Source organism: Ceratotherium simum, chromosome 26 (genome assembly GCF_057802395.1).
Source record: "Ceratotherium simum simum isolate JZ-2026a chromosome 26, ASM5780239v1, whole genome shotgun sequence".
In the NCBI taxonomy this organism is placed as follows: Eukaryota; Metazoa; Chordata; class Mammalia; order Perissodactyla; family Rhinocerotidae; genus Ceratotherium; species Ceratotherium simum.
The window spans coordinates 17,725,608-17,749,829 of NC_141925.1; the positions used below are offsets into that span (position 1 = coordinate 17,725,608).

At 34.6% G+C, this 24,222-nt stretch overlaps 1 protein-coding gene across 1 annotated transcript in view; it reads right to left on the minus strand.

Moving 5' to 3' along the window:
* LOC106800150 (phospholipid-transporting ATPase ABCA3-like) overlaps positions 1-24,222 on the minus strand; it is a 158,517-nt gene that overhangs the window by 23,922 nt on the left and 110,373 nt on the right. Inside the window, 3 exon segments of the mRNA XM_087417084.1 lie at positions 10,682-10,860; positions 13,259-13,429; positions 20,001-20,223. Coding sequence (XP_087273210.1) covers positions 10,682-10,860; positions 13,259-13,429; positions 20,001-20,223 — 573 coding nt within the window.

A 24,222-nucleotide genomic window follows, 5' to 3' on the forward strand; every position in this document is an offset into this window, starting at 1 on the left:
CCTGGTGGCACAAGCGGTTAAGTGCACGCACTCTGGTGCAGCGGCCTGGGGTTCCCTGGTTCGGATCCTGGGCATGCACCTTTGCACCACTTGTCAGGCCATGCTGTGGCGGCATCCCATATAAAGTGGAGGAAGATGGGCAAGGATGTTAGCCCAGAGCCAGTCTTCCTCAGCATAAAGAGGAGGATTGGCAGACATTAGCTCAGGGCCAATCTTCCTCACACACACACAAAAAAGCAAGCAATAGAAACTGCCTGTGAAAATGACCAAATGTCAGATTTAACAAAGACTTCAAAGTAGTCATTATAAATATTTTAAAGATTTTATTTATTTATTTTTTTCCCCCAAAGCCCCAGTAGATAGTTGTGTGTCATAGCTGCACATCCTTCTAGTTGCTGTATGTGGGACGCGGCCTCAGCATGGCCAGAGAAGCAGCGCGTCGGTGTGGGCCCGGGATTCGAACCCGGGTCGCCAGCAGTGGAGCACGCTCACTTAACCACTAAGCCACGGGGCCGGCCCTATAAATATTTTAAAAGTAAAGGAAATCATGCTCGAAGGAGTAAAAGGAGGTATGATGACAATGTTTTATCAAATAAAGAATATCACTAAGAAGATTAAAATTATGAAAAAGTCAAATGGAAGTTCTGGAGTTGAAAAGTATAACAACTGAAATGAAAAACTCACTAGAGGGGCTCAATAGTAGCTTTGAAAATGCAGAAGAAATAATTAGAAAACTTGTAGATAGATAGAAAGGGAGTATGAAATTGGAAGAACAGAGAGAAAAAGGAATCAAGAAAAATCAACAAACCTCAGAGAATTGTAGGATACCATTAAGTGCACCAACATATGTATAATGGGAATGTCAAATGGAAAAGAGAAAGAGAGCAGAAAAATATTTGACAAAGTAATGGCTGGAAACTTGCCAAATTTGATGAAAAACATTAATCTACATATCTGGAGCTTAGTGAATGCTAAGTAAGATAAACACAAATAGATCTGTACACAGACATAGCATAGGAAAAATGCTGAATGCCAAAGACAAGGAGAAAATCTTGAAATCAGCAAGAGAAAAACACTTGTCACTTATAAGAGATTCCCAATAAGATTAACACCTGACTTTTTATAAAAAAAACAATGGAAAGTGATGTCAGCACGATTGTGGATTAGGAGGTCCCAGTGCTCATCCTCCCACAAAAACAATAATTTAACAAATACCACAGAGAAAATAGCTTTGGGAGAGTCTGGAGTACATTTAAGAAGCTTCAAAAGCAACCTGGTGGAGCACAAAACTCAAGGATGGCTGCATAGAAAAGCAGAGGATGCATTTTACCTGCCTCAACCCATTCCCCAGCCTGCATAGCTTGGAAATAAGAAAGGAAACATTGGACTTAAATGATACATTAGACAAAATAGACCTAACAGACATATATAGAACATTCCATCCAATAGCAGCAGAAAATATATTCTTCTCAAGTGCACATGAAACATTCTCCAGGATAGATCATACGATAGGCCACAAAACAAGTCTTAGTAAATTTAAAAAGATAGAAATCATACCAAGTATCTTCTCTGATTGCAATGGTATGTAATCCAGAAATAAATAAGAGGAAAGCTGAAAAACTTATAAACATGTGGAAACTAAACAATACACTAATGAACAAAAAATGGTTGAATAAGAAATTAAAAGGAAAATAAAAAATATATATGATAATGGAAACACAACATACCAAAACCTGTGAAACATTGCAAAGCAGTTCTCAGAGGGAAGTTTACAGTGATAAATGCATATATTAAACCCCCACATATATGGTCAACTAATATTTGACGAGGCAGCCAAGAATACTCAATGGGGAAAGTATAGCCTCTTAATAAATGGTGTTGGGAAAACTGGATAACCACATGAAACCGCAGAAAAATGAAATTAGACCCCTATCCTACACCACTCACAAAAATTAACTCTAAATGGATCAAAGATTTAACATAAGACCTGATACCATAAAACTCTTGGAAGAACATATAGTACAGGGAAGATGTTCCTTGACATCAGTCTTGGCAATTATCTTTTGGGTATGACACCAAAAGCACAGGCAACAAAAGCAAAAATTAACAAGTAGGACTACATTAAACCAAAAAGCTTTTGCTCAACAAAAGAAACAGTCAACAAAACTAAAAGGCAGTCTATGTAATAGGAGAAAATATTTGCAAGCCATATATCAGATAAGAGGTAATATCCAAAATATATAAAGAATTTATACAACTCAATAACAAAAAACTCCAAACAATCCAATTAAAAAATGGGCAGAGGAAATGAACAGACATTTTTCCAAAGAAGACATCCAAATGGCCATTAGGTATGTGAAAATATGCTCAATATCACTAATTATCACAGAAATGCAATTCAAAACCACAATGAGATATCACCTCACACCTGTTAAAATGGCTATCACCAAGAAGACAAGAAATAACAAGTGCTGATGAGGATGTGGAGAAAAAGGAACCTTTGTGCTCTCTCAGTAGGAATGTAAATTGGTTCAGCCACTATGGGAACCAGTATGAAGGTTTCTTAAAAAAATAAAAATAGAACTACGATGTGATCCAGCAATCTCATTTCTGGGTACATATTCAAAGGAAACAAAATCACTATCTTAAAAGATATCTGTACCCCCATGTTCATTGCAGCATTATATGCAATAGCCAAGACATGGAAACAACCTAAGTGTCCATCAACAGATTTATGGATAAAGAAGATGTGGTATGTATATATATACAAACACACACAATGGAATATAATTCAGTCATGAAGAAGGAAATCCTATCATTTGCAACAACATGGATGGACCTTAAAAGCATTATGCTAAGTGAGATAAATCAGACAAAGACAAATACTGTATGATATCACTTATATCTGGAATCTAAAAAAACTGGACTTGTAGAAACAGAGAGTAGAATGGTGGTTACCAGGGTTTTGTGGGTGGAGAAATTGGAGAGATGTTGGTCACAGGGCATGAACTTATAACTAGAAGATGAATAACTTCTGGAGATCTAATGCATAGCATAGTGATTATAATCAACAATACTGCATTATATACTTGAAAGTTGTTAAGAAGTAAATCTTAAATGTTCTCATCACAAAAAAATGATAATTATGTGACATGATAGAGGTGTTAACTAATGCTACGGTGGTAATGATATTGCAATATACAAACGTATGAAATCAACACGTTGTACACTTTAAACTTATACAGTGTTATATGTCAATTATATCTCAATAAAATCAAATAAACAAACATAAAACAAGACAAAACAGTGTGGTACTGGCATAAATACACAGGTATTGACAAATGGAGCATAATAGAGAGCCCATAAATAAATCCATATACCTACAGTCAACTGATCTTTGACAAGGATGTCAAGAACACACAATGGGGAAGAAATAGTCTGTTTAATATATAGTGTTGGGACAACTTGATATCCACATCCAGAAGAAGAAAATTTGATCCTTATCTCAGACCATACACAAAAATCAACTCCAAATGGATTGAAGACCTAAACATAAGACCTGAAACTGTAAAACTCCTCACTAAAACTAAAGAAAACATAGGGTAAAACTTCTCAACATTGGTTGTGGCAATGATTTTTGGATCTGACACCAATAGCAAGAGCAAAAAAGCAAAATTAGACAAGTGAGACTACAACAAACTAAAAACCTTCTGCAGAGGAAAGGAAATTGTCAACAGAGTGAAAAATCAAATTATCAAATGGGAGAAAATATTTGCAAATTGTATACTTGACAAAGAGTTAATACCCAAAATATATAAGAATCTCCTACAACTCAAAGCAAAATACCAGATAATCCAATTAAAAAATGGGCAGAAGATCTGAATGGACATTTTTCAAAGAAGACATAACAGATGGCCAACAGGTACACGAAAAGATGCTCAATATCACTAATCATCTGGGAAAGGCAAATCAAAACCACAATAAGATATTTTCTCACACCTGTTAGAACGGCTGTTATCAAAAAGATAAGAAATAACAAGTATTGGTGAGGATGTGGAGAAAAGGGAATCCTTGTTGGTGGGAATGTAAACTGGTGCAACCACTATGGAAAACAGTATGGAGATTCCTCAAAAATGAAAAATAAAACTACCATATAATCCAGAAATTCCACTTCTGGGTATTTATCTAAAGAAAATGAAAACATTAACTCAAAAAGACATATGTGCCGCCATGTTCACTGCATCATTATTTACAATAGCCAAGATATGGAAACAACCTAAGCGTCTATTGATGGACGAAAGGATAAAGAAAATCTGGTATATATAGATGTATACCACAATGGAATATTATTTAGCCATAAAAAAGAATGAAATATTGCCATTTGAAACATGGATGGACATCAAGTGAGGTCCCTTATGCTAAGTGAAATAAGTCAGAGAGAAAAAGATGAATACAGTATGATTTCACTGATTTGTAAAATCTAAGAAAACAAAAACAAAAAAGCAAAGCTCATAGATACAGAGAACAGATTGGTGGTTACCAGAGGAAAGGGGTACGGTGTAGGAGAAATGAGTGAAGGGGGTCAAAAGGTACAAACTTCCAGTTATAAAACAAGTAAGTCATGGGGATGTAACGTACAGCATGGTGACTATAGTTAATAATACTGTATTGCATATTTGAAAGTTTCTAAGAGGGTAGATCTTAAAAGTCGTTATCACAAGAAAAAAATTTTTGTAACTATGTAAGGTGACAGATGTTAACTAGACTTACTGTGGTGATCATTTCACAATGTATACAAATATCAAATCATTATGTCATACATCTGAAACTAATATAACGTTATATGTCAATTAGACCTCAATTAAAAAAGAAAGTAATAAAATAAATCTTTTCTTTCTATATATATTATATATTTATATAAATATTTTTAATATATTATATATTTATAAATATATTTATATGTATATTTAACTACCCTCTTAGGTATATTTACCCTTTTGGCTCACACAATTGTGGAAGGCTAGAAAGTCCAAGATATATTATATTTAACATATATCCAAATATATATATTTAGAGGAAACACACCAATTTTGATACAAGAGTGGTTCTAGAGGAACAGAACCTTAAACTGTCTGAATTGTTTCTAGCGTTTATGGAATTGGTTCTCTAAACTTATTAGATCTAATGGCACTAATGGTTCTATTTTTAGTAGTAAAGGGAGTACTAATAGGCCATGATGTAATGTAGCAATAAGGATATGCAAAATATCACCATTGAATGCTCATAATCAAACACTCATTAGAGGCAAAGTTCTGGGTGATCATGTAAATGATATCATCAAATACTTTTGTCAAACTAACAAGTATAATGAGATTAGCTGGTTGCTCCTAATTTTGCTGGACAAAAATGGGAAAAGAAAAGGATAAGTTCAGAGATTCAAATTCCCAGGTGAAGTGCCACATAAATGACCTAATGGCTTCTATTTCAGCCATAAAAGAGACTCTTATGTCCTGTATCCACAAGGCTGAGGTTACTAAAAACTAAACCCAGAATCTCATCCCACAAGTGGCTGGGTTATAATGCAAATTGAATTCTCAACCTTGAAGAGTATGCACTGTTAAAGTGAGGGCATTGATTAGGAAGAAATGGGATCCTAAATATTGGAATGGGTACATATGGGAAGATCCTGATGAAGCTGGGGACACTGAACCCCTGACATCTGATGAGCTTTCTTTGCCAGATAATGGTGGAATGAACATAAAATTAGATCAGGCTGAATTTATTGATATGAGCCCACTAAGGAGAGATTATAGATTTAATGTTGCAGCTTGGTAGGTTAGAACAGTTCTAACTGTATGTTTGATTGGTTGGCTGAAACTTGGACTAAATGGTGGCGCCATAGTAAATTAAGTTGAGATGCCACACCTGCCTTTTCATAATATAGACGAGGGGATTAAAAGGCTTAAGGTGATTGGAACGTCAGAGTGAATTTGTTATTTAAGGTCTGCTCATCCACCTTAGGAGGGTCCGGAGGACATATTTTTCTGAGAAGTAAATTTGTGAGGGGGATCCCAGAGTCCTTGAAGAGCTCCATAATTGCTCTTCTCTGGAGGTCAGAAATTACAGTGGAAATTGCTGTCACTGAACTGGGAAACCTGAATGCAATGGGAGTGACTAGATCCTGGGATAGCAAGGGCCAAGTGGCAGCTCTCAACCACCAAAGACAAGATGGGCATGGTTACTGTAGTGGACAGTAGAATCAAAGTAGCAATCTGATTTGCAGAAATCTATGGCATTGGCTAGTTGTTCATGGTGTTCCTAGAAGTTAAATAGATGAGAAGAGTACTAAATTCTTACTTTATCTGTATAAGTGGAAAAGTCCTAGGTCAAGTGAAAAAATTCTACCTTGAATCATAAAAAAAGAGTCACATCCCCTCAATCAATTCCCAGATTTGAGCCAGTGTACAGAATCAGACCCCCTGAATGAAGGGGAAGCTGGGTCCCCTTGAGGAAGGGCCTCACTAAACTGCAAAAATTTGTACTGTTAGTCTTTCTCCCAGCTTTCCCCAAAGTGCCCTATGGTCTTTTATCAGGATGACTGTGCACTGGGGAAAAGGAAATAATCAGATCTTTTGGGGATTATTAGACAGAAGCTCTGAACTGACACTAATTCCAGGAGACCTAAAAGTCACAATAGTCCACCTCTCTCTCTCTCTCTCTCCCTCTCTCTCTCTCTCCATACGCATATACACACAATTATCCCATTGTTTGTATTTCTCTGGAGAACCCTGACTAATACAACTGTCTACAAGAGATTCTCTTTAGATTCAAAGATACAAACAGATTGAAAGTAAAAGGACAGGAAAATATAACATGTAAACAGCAACCACAAGAAACCTTGAGTGGCTACATTATCAGCAGACTAAATAGACTTTTGAAAAATGATACTGGAAATAAAGAGGAATATTTCGTAATGATAAAGGGTTAATCCATCACAAAGTTACAATAATTATAAACATATGTGCACCTAAGGGCAGAGCCCCCAAATATCTGAAGCCTAAAATGACAACTAAATGATACTTCAATACTAATAATTGGAGACTTCAATACCCTACTTTCAGTTTCTGGAAGAACTAAGAAGACTCAAACAACACTGTAAACCAACTAGACCTAACAGACATCTTTAGAATACTCCATTCAACAACAGGAGACTATGCATTCTTCTCAAGTGTTCATAGAACATTTTCCAGGATATACCATATGTTAAGTCATAAAACAAATAAGTTTACAAGGACTGAAATAATACAAAGTATGTTCTCTAATGACAATATAATGAAATTAGAAATCAATAACAAAGGAAATACACAAATATGTGGAAATTAAACAACACATTGCAAGACAATCAAAGGATCAAATACGAAATAAGAAGGGAAATTAGAAAATGCTCTGAGATGAATGAAAATTAAGACACAACAAACCTTATGAGATGCAGCTAAATTAGTACATAGAGGAAAATTTATAGCTCTAAACACCTGAATTTAAAGAAGAAAGATCTTAAATCAAGAACATAATGTTCCACATTAAGACACTGGAAAAAGAAGAGCAGGCTAAACCTAAAGCAAGTGAAAAGAAGGAAATTAATGAAACAGAGAATGGAAAAATAAAAAAAATCAAGGAAATCAAAGTTGACTCTTTGCAAAGATGAACAAAATTTACGAACCTTTAGCTAGAATGACCAAAACAAAAAGAGAGTATACTCAAACTACTAAAAATAGAAATAAGAAAGTGGATATTATTAGTGATTTATATAAACAAACAGGGATTATAAAGGAACACTATGAACAATTGCAGGCTAATAGATTAGATAACTTAGGTGAAATAATAAAGTTCTTCAAAGACACAAATTACTGAAGCTGACTCAAGAAGAAATAGAAAATCTGGATATATCTATAATAAGTAAAGAGGAAGAACTGGTGAATCAGAGAAAAGTCACTAAACAGATGATTGTAGCACTGGTACAGGTAGAGAAATCAGAATTTCCCAGAGAATATGGAAGCCAGCCACTTCCAAATTGTGGATTGGACTTTGAAGGAAAGCTTATAGAGACGTCTATGGATGGCTGTTGTTTCTGCATTAGAGCCTTGGTTGCTGTCAGTTAGCAAGGCAAGCAGTCAGAAGAATAGTTGAATGTAGACTGGGGGAGAGCATGAACAAGGTGAACCCCATTGGCACCTCTATATCTGTTTGTCACTGCCACTAATCACAATAATTTTGAGAGTAATGTGCTGCTGATTCAATTCTGCCTTGCAAATCTCATGTGAATTTCTTTCCTCACTAACTCTAAACTGGAATAATACAGGTAAGGGGATTCTGAAAAGTATGGTTCAAGCTTAGTCAAGTTGGCATTGTGCCTTGGTACATAATGGTCAAACTGGTGACAACTAAAGATAAAGAGAAATTCTTGAAAACAGCCAAAGACAAGCAAAGCGTTACATAAAAGAGAACAACAATTTGAATGACTGCTGTCTTCTCATCTGAATTAAACGAAGCCAGAAGACAGTAAAATGACATTGTTAGAGTGTTGAGAAAAAACACAAACTATTAACCTAGACTTCTAAAAAAAGCAAAAATATACTTCAAGAATGATGATAAAGATATTTTCAGATAAAAGAAGACTAAGATAGTTCTTCTCCAGTTCTTCACTAAAAGAAGTCCTTAAGAAAGTTTCCAGTCTAGAGGGAAATGATAACAGAGGGAACCTCGTACATTCAGGAAAGAATGAATAGCACCAGAGATGCTAAATATAAAAGCATTTTTCCTATTATTTACTTTGAAATACATGATGTTTTAAGGCAAAATTACAGTATTATTTTTCATGGTTAATAACATAATGACATATATAGATATAAGACATATGACAACTATAGAATTAAAAATAGTGAGGGGTAGAAGTGACATTTATGGTTTTACATTTTCCACATTTTACAATATTAACTCTAAATAGACTGTGAAAAATTAAGTTTATATTTTGTAAACCCTACACTGACCACTAAAGATAATGCAAAGAAGTATAGCTAAAAAGTCAATTGAGAAATTAAAATGGAATTCCAAATATATTCAAGTAATCCAAGGAAAGGCGGGAATGGGAAAGCAGAGAAACAAAAAACAGAAGAGACAAATAGAAAACAAATAATAAATGTGATAGGTGGAAATACAACCATATCAATGAAGAACTAAACACTCAAATGTAAGTTAGAGACTATCAGAATGGATATAAAGTTAGGACCCAGGTATAGATTGTTTACAGTTAGCCACTTTAAATATAAAGACATACAAGTTAGAAAATAAATGGATGTAAAATGATATACTGTGAAAAAGTAAGTATAAGAAGGCTGGAGGTACCATATTAACATCAGAGGAAATAGACTTTAAGACAAGGAATATTATCAGGGATATAGAGTGACATTTCATAATTCAATTTATCAGGAAGACATATAATAATAAATGTTTATTGGCTTAATGACAGAGATTAAAAATATATAAAGAAACAATTGAGGGCCGGTCCCATGGCTTGGCGGTTAAGTGCGCGCGCTCCGCTGCTGGTGGCCCGGCGTTCGGATCCCGGGCGCGCACCAACGCACGGCTTCTCCAGCCATGCTGAGGCCGCATCCCACATACAGCAACTAGAAGGCTGTGCAACTATGACATACAACTATCTACTGGGGCTTTGGGGGGAAAAAATAAAATAAAAATCTAAAAAAAAAAAAAAAGAAACAATTGACAGAATTAAAGGGAGAAATAAACAAACCTACAATCAGGATTAGAGATTTTACACCCTTTTCTCAGCAATTGATAGATCAATGAGACAAAAATATCAGTTAAAGACCAGGTGATGTAAGCATTACTCTCAACCATCATAACCTAATTGATATTTATAGAACGTTACAACCAATAAATGCAAAACACACATGTATTTCAAGTGCACATAGAACATTACTGAGATTGACCATATGTTGAGCCATTGAACAAACATCAATGGATTTAGAAGGACTGAATACAGAGTATGTTCGTTGGCCACAAAGGAATTAAACTAGGAATCAATAATAATATTATATCTAGAAAAGTCCCAAATATTTGGAAATTAATCTACAGACTTTTAAGTAATCCATGCATCAAAAAAGAAATAATACAGGAAATTAGAAAATACTGTAACTTTTGAATGATAATGAAAATATAAGAAATCAATTTTTTTCAGAGTACAGCTAGAGCACTGCTTATAGGGCAATGTTTAGCTTTAAATGTTTATATTAGAAAAGAAGAAAGACCTAAAAGCTATGTCTTCAGGCTTCTGTAAGGAAACTAGAAGAAATGAGAAAAGTAAACCAAAAGTAAATGAAAGGAACGAAATTATAAAGATCAAAAAAATCAATGAAAGAGAAAATAGTCAACAATAGAGAAAATTAATAAATACAAAATTTGGTTCTTTGGAATGATTTCAACAAAATGAATGCAGTTTATAGTAGGTAATTATACCTCAATAAATTCTAAGAAAATAAATTTCTGTGGACACAGATTTTTCTTTTATCAGGTAACTGAGATAGTCATATGTAGATATATGCTTTTCAGCTGACTGTTCCACTATTCTTAGAGTTATGCTTAAGGTCCGTGCTTAATTACTCACCTTCCTGAATGTCTTATAGATACCAAAGTAAATATATTGATTGAAAAATGTTCTTAGTTTCCACAAAGTAGTCTCCAAAAAGAAAAGGAAGAGAAGAAAAATAAAGCCTGTGGTACTCATCATAATCATATACTTTCCAATCATTTCTTCTTCCAAAGAATAAATATTCTTTGCAGTATCTGACGATGGCAAAAAAAAAATAAAAAGAGAGAGAGATATTACTGCACAACATTGACATCATGAACAAGGCCTAAGAAAAAAACAAATAGGAAGAAATACAGGATAAAACGAAATATTAGGCTAAACTAAGACAAATAAGTATTTAGAGTACAAGAAGTGATTATCCTGCTACACAAATACCATTTGAACAATAAATTTTGAAGGCTGATCTTCATGAATATAATATACGATAAGTAAGCATATGCATATTAATATATTTATTGATATGTCTGATAATTATTGCATGCCATGAAAAGTACGCCTCAAATCCTTTCAGAAGTGTGAAGTCTTAAACTGATAATTAGATGAAAGTATTAAAGTGCAAATACTCTTGCAAAAGGTAACACACTATGCTTTTAAAAGGTAAAAAATGACCATTAGCTGACACTTTTTGAACTTTCTTGAGAAGAAAGCTAATGAGGACAAAGTACAGAATTCCTGTTACAAGAAAATTATAAACTCTCCATTTTTTTAAAAAAAATTTATTTTTTAGAATGGTGTTAGGTTTACAGAAAAATTGAAAAAAGAGTATAGAGAATTACATATGCCTTGCACCCAATTTCCCTAATTATTAACAACATGCATTAATATGGTACGTGTTACAATGAATGAACAAATATTAATACATTACTATTAACTAAAGTCCCAGATTGATTCAGATTTCTTAGTTTTTAATGTAATGTTCTTTTTTTGTTCCATGATCCAATCCAGCTACTACACTACATTTAGTAGCCATGTCTCCTTAGGTTCCTCTTGGCTGTGACAGTTTCTCAGATTTATTTATTTTTGATGACATTGACAGTTTTGTTTTTTTAAGGAGTTTTGATTTTTTTTTTTTGAGGAAGATTGGCCCTGAGCTGACATCTGTTGCCAATCTTCCTCTTTTTCTTTTTTTTCTCCCCAAAGCCCCAGTACATAGTTGTATATCCTGGTTGTAGGTCCTTCCAGTTCTTCTATGTTGGATGCCGCCTCAGCATGGCTTGATGAGCTGTGAGTAGGTCTGTGCCCCGGGTCCGAACCTGGAAACCCAGGCTGCAGAAGCGGAACGCATAAACTTAATCACTGTGCCAGGCTGGCTCAACATTGACAGTTTTGAAGAGTACTGGTCAGGTATTTTGTAGGACAGTACTGCAGATTTGTAGAAAAGGAAGGTCAGTTGCAAGGTCAGTTGTCCTTCAACTGAGATCTGTCTGATTTTTTTTTCATGATTAGGCTGGGGTTATATGTCACTTCTACCCCTCACAACATTTTCCACATTTTACAATATTAACTCTAAATAGACTATGATAATTTAAGAAATGGAGAATAACATTGTTGGAGTGGATATGGAGAAATTGGAAGTCTCCTGCATTGCTGTACAAAAATAGTCCCACCTGCTATGGAGACTATAATACCATGACTTTTCATGTCACTAGATTTTAAATGAAATGTTTCTGTTCTATTTTTTCCACCTCACCCCATCCCCTAAAGTTTATTGTCATACCGTTTACAACTGTTTGATTACTGAGCTTCCCTCTGAGGTCATCAATAACTGTTTTAGGTAGGACCTGGCTTACTTCCTTCTCTTCTCACTCTGCCCACTCTTGCCAAAATAAGATATTTTCAAAATTATCTAATAAATGATACAGTGCCACCATTAGGGATTTCTAAGGTTCAATTGAATGTTTACCCTTTCCTTTTCTACAAATCTGCAGTACTGTTCTTCTTTCTCTTACTTTTATTTCTGGCCTTTATCACCCAAATCACTACTTCCTAACCCTTACCTATTTATTAAAAAAACAGTTGAGTTCCTCTATGTGCCAGATACTATATTAGACACTGGGGAACGGATTTCATCCATTCACTCAAATAAGTTGTGAGCAGGTGAGTGTGTGTGATCATGCGTGGTGATGGTGGTGGGAGGTAACAAAAGTAAATACAATACAGTTACAATACAAATCCTTCCCCTAGAGGTTCTTTCCCATAGATAAAATGCATTATGCAGTGAAGGAAAATAAGCTTTGAATCCTAGTTCTGGCCCATAAAAGCTGTGTGACATAAGGAACACAGTCAGCTTCCTCAAAATGACTATAATGACAGATAACTTGAGGTTGTGAAGATTTAAAATAATGTATTTAAAGTTAGTAGGTGGTTGATTATCAGTAGCTCTTATTTCTACATCTGATGACTACTTTAAACTTACCTTGGATTTGCTTTTGAGGTTTTATTATACTTACAATGATTTTCCCCCAGCCTTGTAAAATGACTTATGTAGTAAACATATATTCTTACTCTCTCCTTTGAAATAAGGGCCAATTCCCCATGGGCTGAGCCTGAGTCTAATTTCCTAGAGACTTAGGGACCCTCAAAGATACTTACTGTCTTGACTACAATTTAAGTAGCCAGGAGGTATTTTTACGGAGCACCATTTCCTCTTCTGGTAGAAAGTAAAATAGTCAGCGATGCACTTTGCAAGGTTGTAATTGGGAAAGAGCAGTAATGAATTACGTATGAAGGTTCTGGTGGCATTAGACACGCTATGTGGAACTTCTAAAAAGATGATAAGATTAGGTTTCATTATAGGAAATGAACTATTCCCAGGACAACAAATCCCCCAATGATGATCAAACCAAGCTCAGGAAAGTAAAACCCAGATGATTATATTTGAAGAACACTAACTACTTCCCAATAAGTTTGTTTCAGTTGATAGCCAGCGACATAGTTTGTGTTGATAATTGCAGAGTTCTGAAAAGTCTTTTTGATGAAGTGGGTGTCCACATGATGGTCTTCCTGCCACCTGATATGAATAGGAAACCACTACTGTCTATTTTTCACATTTCTAATCCTAATTGATCAAGCAGGGAAGTAGTGGTAGGAGATATAGCCTAGAATTCAACAGTAGGGAACAGATAGGGAAATTATGACATTTTTGAGAGTAGAAAAATCTTCAAAGAAACCAGCTGATCAGTAACTAATGTCTCTCCAAAGAATGCATTTAATATGAATAATAATTAGAGATTAAATTCCTAGAGATATGAACATGATTAATTTATGAATTGCCAATATAGAATTTTGATAATGAATTCAGTTTTTTGGGGAAGATAAAAGGCTAAACAGAAAGTTTATACAAGACACTTTGAGCAAAGAGAGATGGCCAAGAAGTAAAACCTCAAGTGCCAAAGCCATGGCAATTCTGTCCTATGTGGATCTTATCTTGATATAGAGACAAATAATTGATCCAGATTGAAGAATTCTGGATATTGGCCACTTGAATACATGCCAAAAATGGCACTAATTGTATAGACCAGCACTGTCTAATAGAACTTTTCATCATTATGGGAAAGCTCTATAGGTGCACTAATACATGCATGTGGCTATTGAGCTCTTGCAATGTCGCTAGTGTGGCTATGGAACTGAATGTTAAATTGTATTTAATTTAAATAAATTTAAATTTAAGTTTAAACAGCCACACATGGCTAGTGGCTACCATGTTACACAGTATAGATATAGTCTAATATCTTTTGGCCTCTCCCTGTAGCAATCATAAATATCTTCTCACCTCCAAAGAGTAGAGAAAGATCTTCCTAGGTGAGGAAGAGAAACAGAATATCTTATCTGACAAAATGATGAATGCCTCTTTAGGGAAGGGGAAAGGTAAAAACTGATAAAAATATGTTATTAAAAATAATCATCACCTAGTTCAAGCAAGGGCATTGATGAGAACAGAATATCAGTCAACTAAACTGTAAACTACTGGAAACAACTGGTGTGGATGTATTGATGGAATATCAATTCTCTTTACAGAATTCTAGGGAAGGCTGTATTTTATATGTGCTCTTTTGGCTTGCCCCAGCATCTGTTCTTCATACTCTGGTAATAGTTAATAGTTCCCAAGATTTCATAGCATTTTTGAACAATGGTAGTTTCCTTCTTTCTAGGCTGCATATGTTTTATTTATTTTTCTACATTACGGAACTGATTAAGACCTAATGTGTAATGTTTAGTAGAAGTGGCAATAGCAGTCACGCTCACGTAGTTCCTCATTTTTAAAGAAAATGCTTTTAATAGGTGACCATTGAATATTATAGTTGCTATAGAGTTTTGCATATGTCCTTTACAAAGTTAGGCACATTTTTTCCCCTAATCCTATTTACTAAGAAATTTTTATCAGATATCATTGATTTTTCTGCACCTATTGAGATGATTATGTTTCCCCCACTAATACTTTAAAGTAGGAATTTCATTTATAGATTTTCTACTCTGAAAGCAACCTTCTTAGATTCAGTTAGCTAATATTTTGTTTAGAATTTTTGAATCTATGTTCATGAATGAAATTAGTTTGTGATTATCTTGTCAGGTTATGACATGAGTCTTTTGCTAATCTCATAGAAGGGGTTGGAAGTATTATCTTACTCTTTTCTATATTAGCTGGAAGAATATATAGCATTCACCACTAGTAGAGTCATCTAGGCCTTGTGTTTTCTTTGTGAAAATAATTTTAACTATTAATTACTTGAATGCTTGTAGTACAATGCAAATTTTCTAATACTTCTTAAATCAGATTCAGTAAATTGCATTTTTTCTAGAAATGTAAGTTTGTTCAAAGTTTTTGCATTTGTTGTCCTAACATTGTTTATCGTATCCTCTTATTTGTCAATAGTGTAATAACTAAATATATAAACCCTTTTTATACCTAATATTTATTTATTTATTTAATCTCAATCAACTTGCCTTTATGCCCATTTTATGAATCCTTCCAACTAGCTGATTAGTGGCTCTGTTGGTATTCTCTATTGTATATCTGTTTTCTATTTGGTTAATTTTTGCTCTTATTTGTTCATTACTTCTACTTTCTTTGTGTTTATTATGCTATCATTTTTCTAACTTTTTAAATTGGGTGGTTTGTTAATTGTTTTGGCTTTTTTAATGTTAGTAAAGCTATAAAATATCTCTTTAGCTGCAGAGTATTTATGTCTCTCTTCAGTCCTAAATATTTTCTAATTTATGTTATGATTCCTTCTTTAGCCCATTAATTATTTTAAAATGTGTTTTAAAATTCTCAATTGTGTTTTCTTTCCCCAGTTATATTTTTGTTACTGATCTAATTTAATTACAAAGTGGCAATGAATGTGTCGTATATTAATCTTCCTGATATATCATCTGGTCAGTTTTTGTAAAGAATCCATGTGTGTTTGAAAACATGTGTTTGGGATTCTGTGTTCTCTATATTCCCATTAACTCAAGTTTATTAACTGTACTGTTCAACAGGTATCATTTATTGAATTCTTTCCCCTGCCTAATCCATTAGTTACAAGAGAAGTATGTTAAAATCTCCTTCTATGATGCTGTTTGGTTTGCCTACTATTTCAAGTAGCTCTGGTAATTTTGTTTAAATATACATCTAGATTATATTACTAAGTAAGTAAAATTTTGGAATTCTTACAACTTCATGTGCAGTTGAATTTGCTGTCATGTAGTGAGCCTCTTGATCTCTAGTAATATTTTTTATCTTAAAGAATATATATTTTTCTTATATCAATATAGTCACTCCAGTTTTATTTTTGTGAGCATTTGCTTGATGTATCTTTTTCCATTCTCGTACCTTGTGTATCTTTGTTTGTTTGTTTGTTTGTGAGGAAGATTAGCCCTGAACTAACATCCGATGCCAATCCTCCTCTTTTTGCTGAGGAAGATTGGCCCTGGGCTAACATCCGTGCCCATCTTCCTCCACTTTATATGGGATGCTGCCACAGCATGGCTTGACAAGCAGTGCGTTGGTGCGTGCCTGGGATCTGAACCTGCGAACCCTGGGCTGCTGAAGTGGAGCATGTGCACTTAACTGCCAAGCCACCGGGCCAGCCCTTGTATCTTTATTTTTTAATAGTGCTTCCTGTAAACAGTATAATGCTAGAATGTTGGGGGTGGGGAGTGGTGACCCAGAATGGCAATCTTTGTCATTTATTTAATGATCATGTTTTGTTGCTCTTTATTTTTATTATTGATATATCTGGGTTAATTACTATCATATTACTTTGCTATTTATTCTTATTTTTCTTTTTTTTTTAAATCTCCATCCTCCCATCTTTTGGATGAAACTGAGTTTTTTTTCCTCCCTTCTTCCTCATTGCTCGTTTACTGTGTTTTGGAAGTTATACTTTAAAAATATTCCCTCAGTGGCTACACTGAATATTTGAACATGCCTACTTACCTTTTCCCTCTGGCTGCTTCAAAGATCTTCTTTTTTAGCATTGGTGTTCTGAAGTTTCATGATGATGTTTTTAGGTGAGGAATTTTTTTAAATGACTCAGTGGGCTTTCTAAAACTGAGGATTTCTGCCTTTCAATAATTCTGGAAATTCTCAGCTATTATCTTTCTAACTCTACTTCTCCCTCTTCTTTCTATTCTCTATTCAGCCATATGTTGGAACTTCTCAACTCGATCCTTCATTGTTTTTTAACATTTCTTTCACACCTTCTGTCTTCTTATCTCATGGGATACATTAAATACATTTCTTTTGTATCCGTCTTTAACCCACCAATTCTCTCTTCAGCTGTTTCAACTGTGTGTAATAATCTGATACCTCTATTTATTGACTTCTTAATTTAAATTATTATTAAATCTTTTCATTTCTCAAGATTCTATCTGGATGTTTTTCAAATCTACTTGTCCTCTCTCTCTGTAGCTATCTATCTGGTATATGCATATATATGTAATATATATGTACATATGTTCTATTATTTAATATGTATATTCTATTATTTGCTCATATACCTGAGACTCTCTGTTAAGACTTAAATATTTTAAAACATACATGTTTTATATTCTGTTCTAAAAGTCCCCAAATCTTACATTTTACAGGTCCTATTCTGATTCTACAGTTTGTGGTTTCTGCTAGCACTGGCTCTTAAGGCCTTATTTCTTTTCTTTTTTCTTTCTTTGTTCTTGTAACTTGATCTCAAGTTCTCTAGAAAATTTAACTCTGGGAATACTTTGAAGTCTGGGAATTGTGTATACTTTTGCCATTCACCTGGAGGCTCAACCACCTGAGGTTATTTACAATAAATTATCAGGTTACGTTTTTTGGCTGACATAGCTACTGTGATTTCAGGACACAAACCTATGTGAGTACTTGCATGTGGTTACAAATTCTAAAGGGAAATTACTCTTTCTTATTCCAGTGCCAAATTCAAACTTTGCAGATTTCCTTTCTGTGTCTTACTGTTGCATTAGTTAAGTTTTGTTCATCCTTATAATGAGGACATAGCCCTTTGAATTTCCAGTTTTAGATAGGAAGCCACTAAACATTTGTTGTACTTATATAGTTTTTATTCTCACCTCTGTGTTCCTCACAACTTATGAAAATGGAAAATTAAGGTCACGAGATGCTGTGAATAACCTCAGGTCAAAGCTACCTTTAACGCTTGCTTATCTTCAAGGACACTTGCTTTTAATTTATTGCTGGCCTCTGCCAATTCCATACTTCCTTCTCAGTTCACTATTTTTGGCAGAGTATCATTCACAGTGTTCGTTCTGCTGCTGAAAAGTAGAAGTCTTCTTTGACTTTCTAATTGCCAAATCTACTGGCTTCTTTTTTTGTTCTCACCCTACATGACTCTGCAACATATTCCTCCCAACAAATGTCTTTTAAATTTTCTAAAACAGTAATTTCTTCTTATTCTTATTCTGCCACAACTGTTCCTCTCTAGTCCCTTAAATGATAATTTTATTCTAGGTTAGCGCTCACAAACTTAAATGCTTTCAGGTGAGTGTTCCCCACGTAATACAATATTTCTCTTTGGAGAGGTGTGCAAAAATATACAAACATTTGCTTTCCGTAATTTGAGAATTTCTTCGTGAGAATGAGTGCTAAGGCATATTTATTACAAGTTTTTTTGTCTGCTATGCAGTCTTAAGTCTTGCTCATGTGAACTATTCATTCCTTAAGGAGTTTGCAGGGAATTCTTTTGTGACAAGTGAAGGGCTGAGGGAATGAGGCAGGAAGCCTGTGCTTGTGGAACTCTGCAACAACAGGGTGAGAGGAAGTGAGAAAGTGCTGAAGCCAGTTCAAATTCACGTTAGAGGGTGATTCAACAAAGGAGTGATTGTAGTCTCTCTTTTAAGAACTCTATAACAATGGTCAATGTAGTGACTATCTCCCCAAATCTCAAAATCAGAGAAGGAAAATGAGGAGATCTAAATTTAAGAATACTACAGAAACTAGGCCTGGAAGGAAGGAAAACTGGCTTAGTTCTAAGTACGTCAGGTGCAGATAGGGTTTTTCTTCTTGCTGGAAAATCTTGTTAGGGTGCTCAGGATCTTGTGCCTTTCCACTAAATTAGGGGAGAAGAGCCACCCCATAAAACCTTCCCTGAACAAAACTGTTGGCCTCTCCCAAGAACTCAAGATTCCTCTCCACTTTGCCCTCTCTTCACCTCACTACCAAGTGCCACAATATCAAGTGATAACACTTTTAAAGATAATAGTGATCTAGTGATGGATTGTAATTAGTATTTGGGTGGTGAACATGAGAACATGGTGTAATCCATGCAGAAATAGAAGTATAATGATGTACACCTGAAATTTATACAATGTTATAAACCAATGTTACCACGATAAACAAAAACCAAGAAAAGAACAATACGTCATGTTCCAAAGATTGAAATTAAACATTAAAAAAAAGATAATAATGATCTAATATATTTGAGACATAATTTATTCTAACTTCCTGAGGCCTGCCCTTCTAAGAAGAAAGCTGCTCTTCTGTGTTCGCTCTCTCTGACAAATGAGCCTCAGGGACAAATGCCCCTAAAATTTCCAAAATCTGGTGTAAAACTGATTCCTTAAGTCATGTAATGGAGCTACAGGGTGTGGGGATAGAGAGGAGGAATCTTGTCAAAACGACCGGTAGGCAGGTTCGGTCCCATCACTTCAATATCAGGACCTCAGCTCTAACACAACGCCTAGAGTATTACAGACACTCAAAATAATTTTATGGACTTACATCAAGTTCAGGATTTTCCCCAAACCTAGAATTTAATTGTCTATTAATGTCCTTAATCTAGTCCTACTTATTTAGTTACTGCTGCCTTGTGAGGAAGGAGATGTTTTGTGAAGCCCTTACCCTTACCGAATTGAAATGCAGCATCTATGAGGAGACTGAAAATGCCTGAAAGGTAGTTGAACAGGACAAGTTTGATGTAAGCAGAAGTGCTTCTAGTAAACAGGAAGCTCAGCAGGTACATTAGGGGAATGGCAGACCAGCCAAACAGCATGAAGATCAGCATTGTGTCCAGAAAATGGTAGTCTGTGACGTATATATCCAATTGGCAGTATTTGAACACTCCCTGAAACAGAGATGGTACAGAGATAAAGGCAAGACGAAGGGTAAGTGCAAAAATAATTCAAGCCAGAATATTTAGAGAAGGAGATAGCAAGTCCTATCGTTATTTAGCACAGAAGGATTCATTAATCAAATCAATTTGCCCCTTCCAAAAGAAGCCTTAGCCTGTGAGCATGAAGTAGGATACTTCCACCTCTTCTTCACCAGAAAACAGTCCAGTGAGCAAAACCACTATAATTCCATTTATTTTTTTCTACTTGTAACAGTTTTTTAAAAATTCGTAAACAAAGTCAGTATACTTTCCCCCAATAATCCTAACTCTCAACTTTCCTAAGAAGTAGATTATTTGTCTAGAGATTTTTCCTCTGACTACATACCTTACCTATCACTGCTATCCACCGTTAAACTGGGTCTCCTGGTCCTAGTCTACTCCCCTACTCACAGCACATCCACCTAAGCAACTCTGGAGCCTCCTTCTTAAATTTTTTTCTAATTGAAATTGAAAACCAGACAGTGAAGCATAAAATTAGAGGAACATAAATTGAATGGGTGGTGTGGAGAGGAACCTGTAGTTTTTAAAGGAAATATTTTTCTGGAAATCTATATCTCATTCGTTTGTAATTGCAGTTTCTCCACAAACGCCAGGGTTGTCCCTTGGGCAATTACATAATTATGTAGCAGGACAACCAAGAAATAAATAGTAAGGTTAAGCTAAGAATAGTCATTATACAATTGATGACTGATGTTCTTGGTGGAGGTAGCAATAGCAATAGAGAGGATTAGTAGATCCTAGTTGAATCCAATACCTATAGCTATGGTTGTTTTGTTTCTGAATAAGCATAGTGTAAACCTAAACAGAATAAATACAATGAAGTAATCAAATAAAAGCTGGGATGATCTAGGAATCCCTGTGCTTAAAGGCTTATAATCCTTCAAGGTCACAAATTATAACCTATTTCAAAGAAAAGGCGAATTCTTTGTTTGATAAATAAGCAATATACTCTGTTCTTGTACAAGAAGACCATGCATTGTGAATATGTAGATTCTACCCAAATTATTCTATAAATGAAAAAACAAGGTTTTCAAGTAAATATTTTAACCTCTTTATTATGAAATGTAACACATGCCCAGAAGAGTGCATAAAACATAAATGAATTATCACAAAACGAACCCATGGGCAACTACCACAGTGCCAGCACCCAAAGAAACCTATCATAAACTCCTCCAACTCCTGTAAAAGTAACCACTATTCTGACTTTTATCGTAAACACTTCTTTTCTTTCTATCTAATAGCATGATCACATAGGCATGCATCCCTAAATACTAAAATGTAGTATAGTATTATCTATATATTGAACTTTTTATGAATGTAATCATACAATATGTATCCTTGCTTCTTTCACTCAGCATTACATTTGTGAGAATCATCCATGTTGTTGAATGTAGCTCTAGTTCATTCTTTTTTTTTTTTTTTTTTTTTTTTGGTGAGGAAGATTGTTCCTGAGCTAACATTTGTGCCAATCTTCCTCTACTTTTGTATATGGGATGCTGCCACAGCATGGCTTGATGAGTGGTGTGTAGGTCCATGCCCGGGATCTGAACCTGCAAACCCTGGGCTGCCAAAATGGAGCACATGAACTTAACCACTACACCATGCGGCCGGCCCCTCTAGTTCATTCTTTATCGTTGCTATATAGTATCCCCCTGAGTATCACAATTTATCTATCTATTTTACTTCTGATGGATAATGGGTTGTTTCCAGTGTTTGATTATTGTTCTAGTTTGTTAGGGCTGTCATAACACAAGAGCACAGACTGGGTGGCTTAAACAATAGAAATTTATTTTCTCCCAGCTCTGGAGGCTGGAAGTCCAATACCAAGTTGTCAGCAGGGTTGGTTTTTCTGAGGTCTCTCTCCTTGGCTTGCAAGTGGCCACCTTTTTGCTGTGTCCTCACCATGGTCTTTTCTCTGCTCATGCACACCCCTGCTGTCTCTTAGTATTTTCAAATTTCCTTTCCTTATAAAGGACACCAGTCAGATTGGATTAGGGCCCACTCTGTTTCATTATAAATTAATCACCTCTTTGAAGCCCCTATCTCCAAATACAGTTACATTTTGAGGTCCTGGGGGTTAGGGCTTAAATATATGAATTTTGGAGGAATTTAATTCAGCCAATAACAATCATTATTAATAATGATTCCAAAGATTTTCTTGTACATGCGTCTTGGTTAAAATGTACACACATTTCCATTGGGTACATAATAAAAAGTGGAATAACTGGGTCACAGGTTATGCTTATTTTCAATTTGAGAATATAATACCGAACTGATTTCCAAAAGTTTCTGTTGTTCCACATCATTGTCAATGTTTAGTATTATCAGTTTTTATTATTAACAATTCTGGCAGGTGTGTTGTGGTATCTCATTGTGGTTTAAATTTGCATTTCCTTGATTAATTTTTACGAAGTTAAGTTAGTCACTTTAAAAATATGTTTATTAATTATTTGTATATCTCTTTTTACGTAGTGCCCATTTTCACTATTGAGGTGTCGTTCTACTAGGGTTTCTTATACTGTATACAAATCTTTTGTCAGAAATCTGTTTGTCCAATGTCTTCTCTCACAATGTAGCTTGCTTTTCCATTCCATTAGCAATGTATACTGATGAAGAGAAATAAATTTTTGGGTAACAAATCTATCCATCTTTTCCTTTATGGTTAATTCCTTGAATACTCTGTTTTAAAAATATTTCCTATGCTGAAGTAATGATCACATTCTATCCACTATATCATCTACCAGTGGTTTTATAATTTTGACTTTCACATTTAGATTTACAATCCACCTGCAATGGATTTTTGTAGATGGTATAAAGAAAAGATCAACTTCTACTAAATTAAATATAGCTATTCAGATATCCTAGCATAACTTTTATTTCAGTTTTTTAAATTGAGGTAAAATTCACAGAAAATTCACCATTTTAAAGTGTACAATTCAGTGGTTTTTAGTATATTCACAATGTTATGCAATCATTACCACCATCTAATTCCAGAACATTTTCATCACTCTAAAAAGAAATTTCACAATCATTAAGCAGTCATCCCTCATTACTCCTTTCCTTCAGGTCCTGGCACCACTAATCTGCTTTCTGTATCTATGGAATTGCTTATTCTGGACATTTCATATAAATGGTGTCATGCAATATGTGGCCTTTTGTGCCTAGCTTATTCCACTTAGCGTAATGTTTTCAAGGTTCAAGCATGTTGTAGCAATGTATTAACACTTAATTCCTTGTTGTGGCTTAAGAATATTCTATTGTATGGATATACATTTTGTTTATCCATTTATCAGTTGAACTTTTGGGTTATTTCTACGTTTTGGCTATTATGAATAATGCTGCTATGAACATTCATTTTCAAGGGTTTCTTAATGTATGATTGCAGTTTCTTGGGAATAAACCAAAGAATGGAATTGCTGGGTCACAAGATAATTCTATGTTTAACTTTTTGAGAAACCACAATACTGTTTTCCAGAATAGCTGCACCGTTTTACCTTTCTTCTTTGTTGGTCATAACAATTTTTGTCTTAAGGTCTATTTTGAATACTATTATTAAAGCCACTCCAGTTCTCTTTTAGTTACTGTTTTCATGGACTATCTTTCTTCCATAATTTTGCTTTCAAACTATTTGTGTCTTTGAATATAAAGTGAGTCTTTTGTAGACAGCATACAGTAAGATCACGTTTCCGGATCCATTCTGCCAATCTCTTCTTTAATGGGAGAGTTTAATCCATTTACATTTAATATAATTACTTATAAGGACTTACTTCTGCCATTTTATTCTTTTTATATTTTATGTTTTATATCTTTTTTCTTCTGCCAGTCACACATTCTGTCTTCTTTTGTGTTGAATAGATATATTCTAGTGTATCATTTAATTCTATTGTCTTTTTTATTATATATTTTGGGTATTTTCTTAGTGGTTACTCTGGGGATTACAACAAACATCTA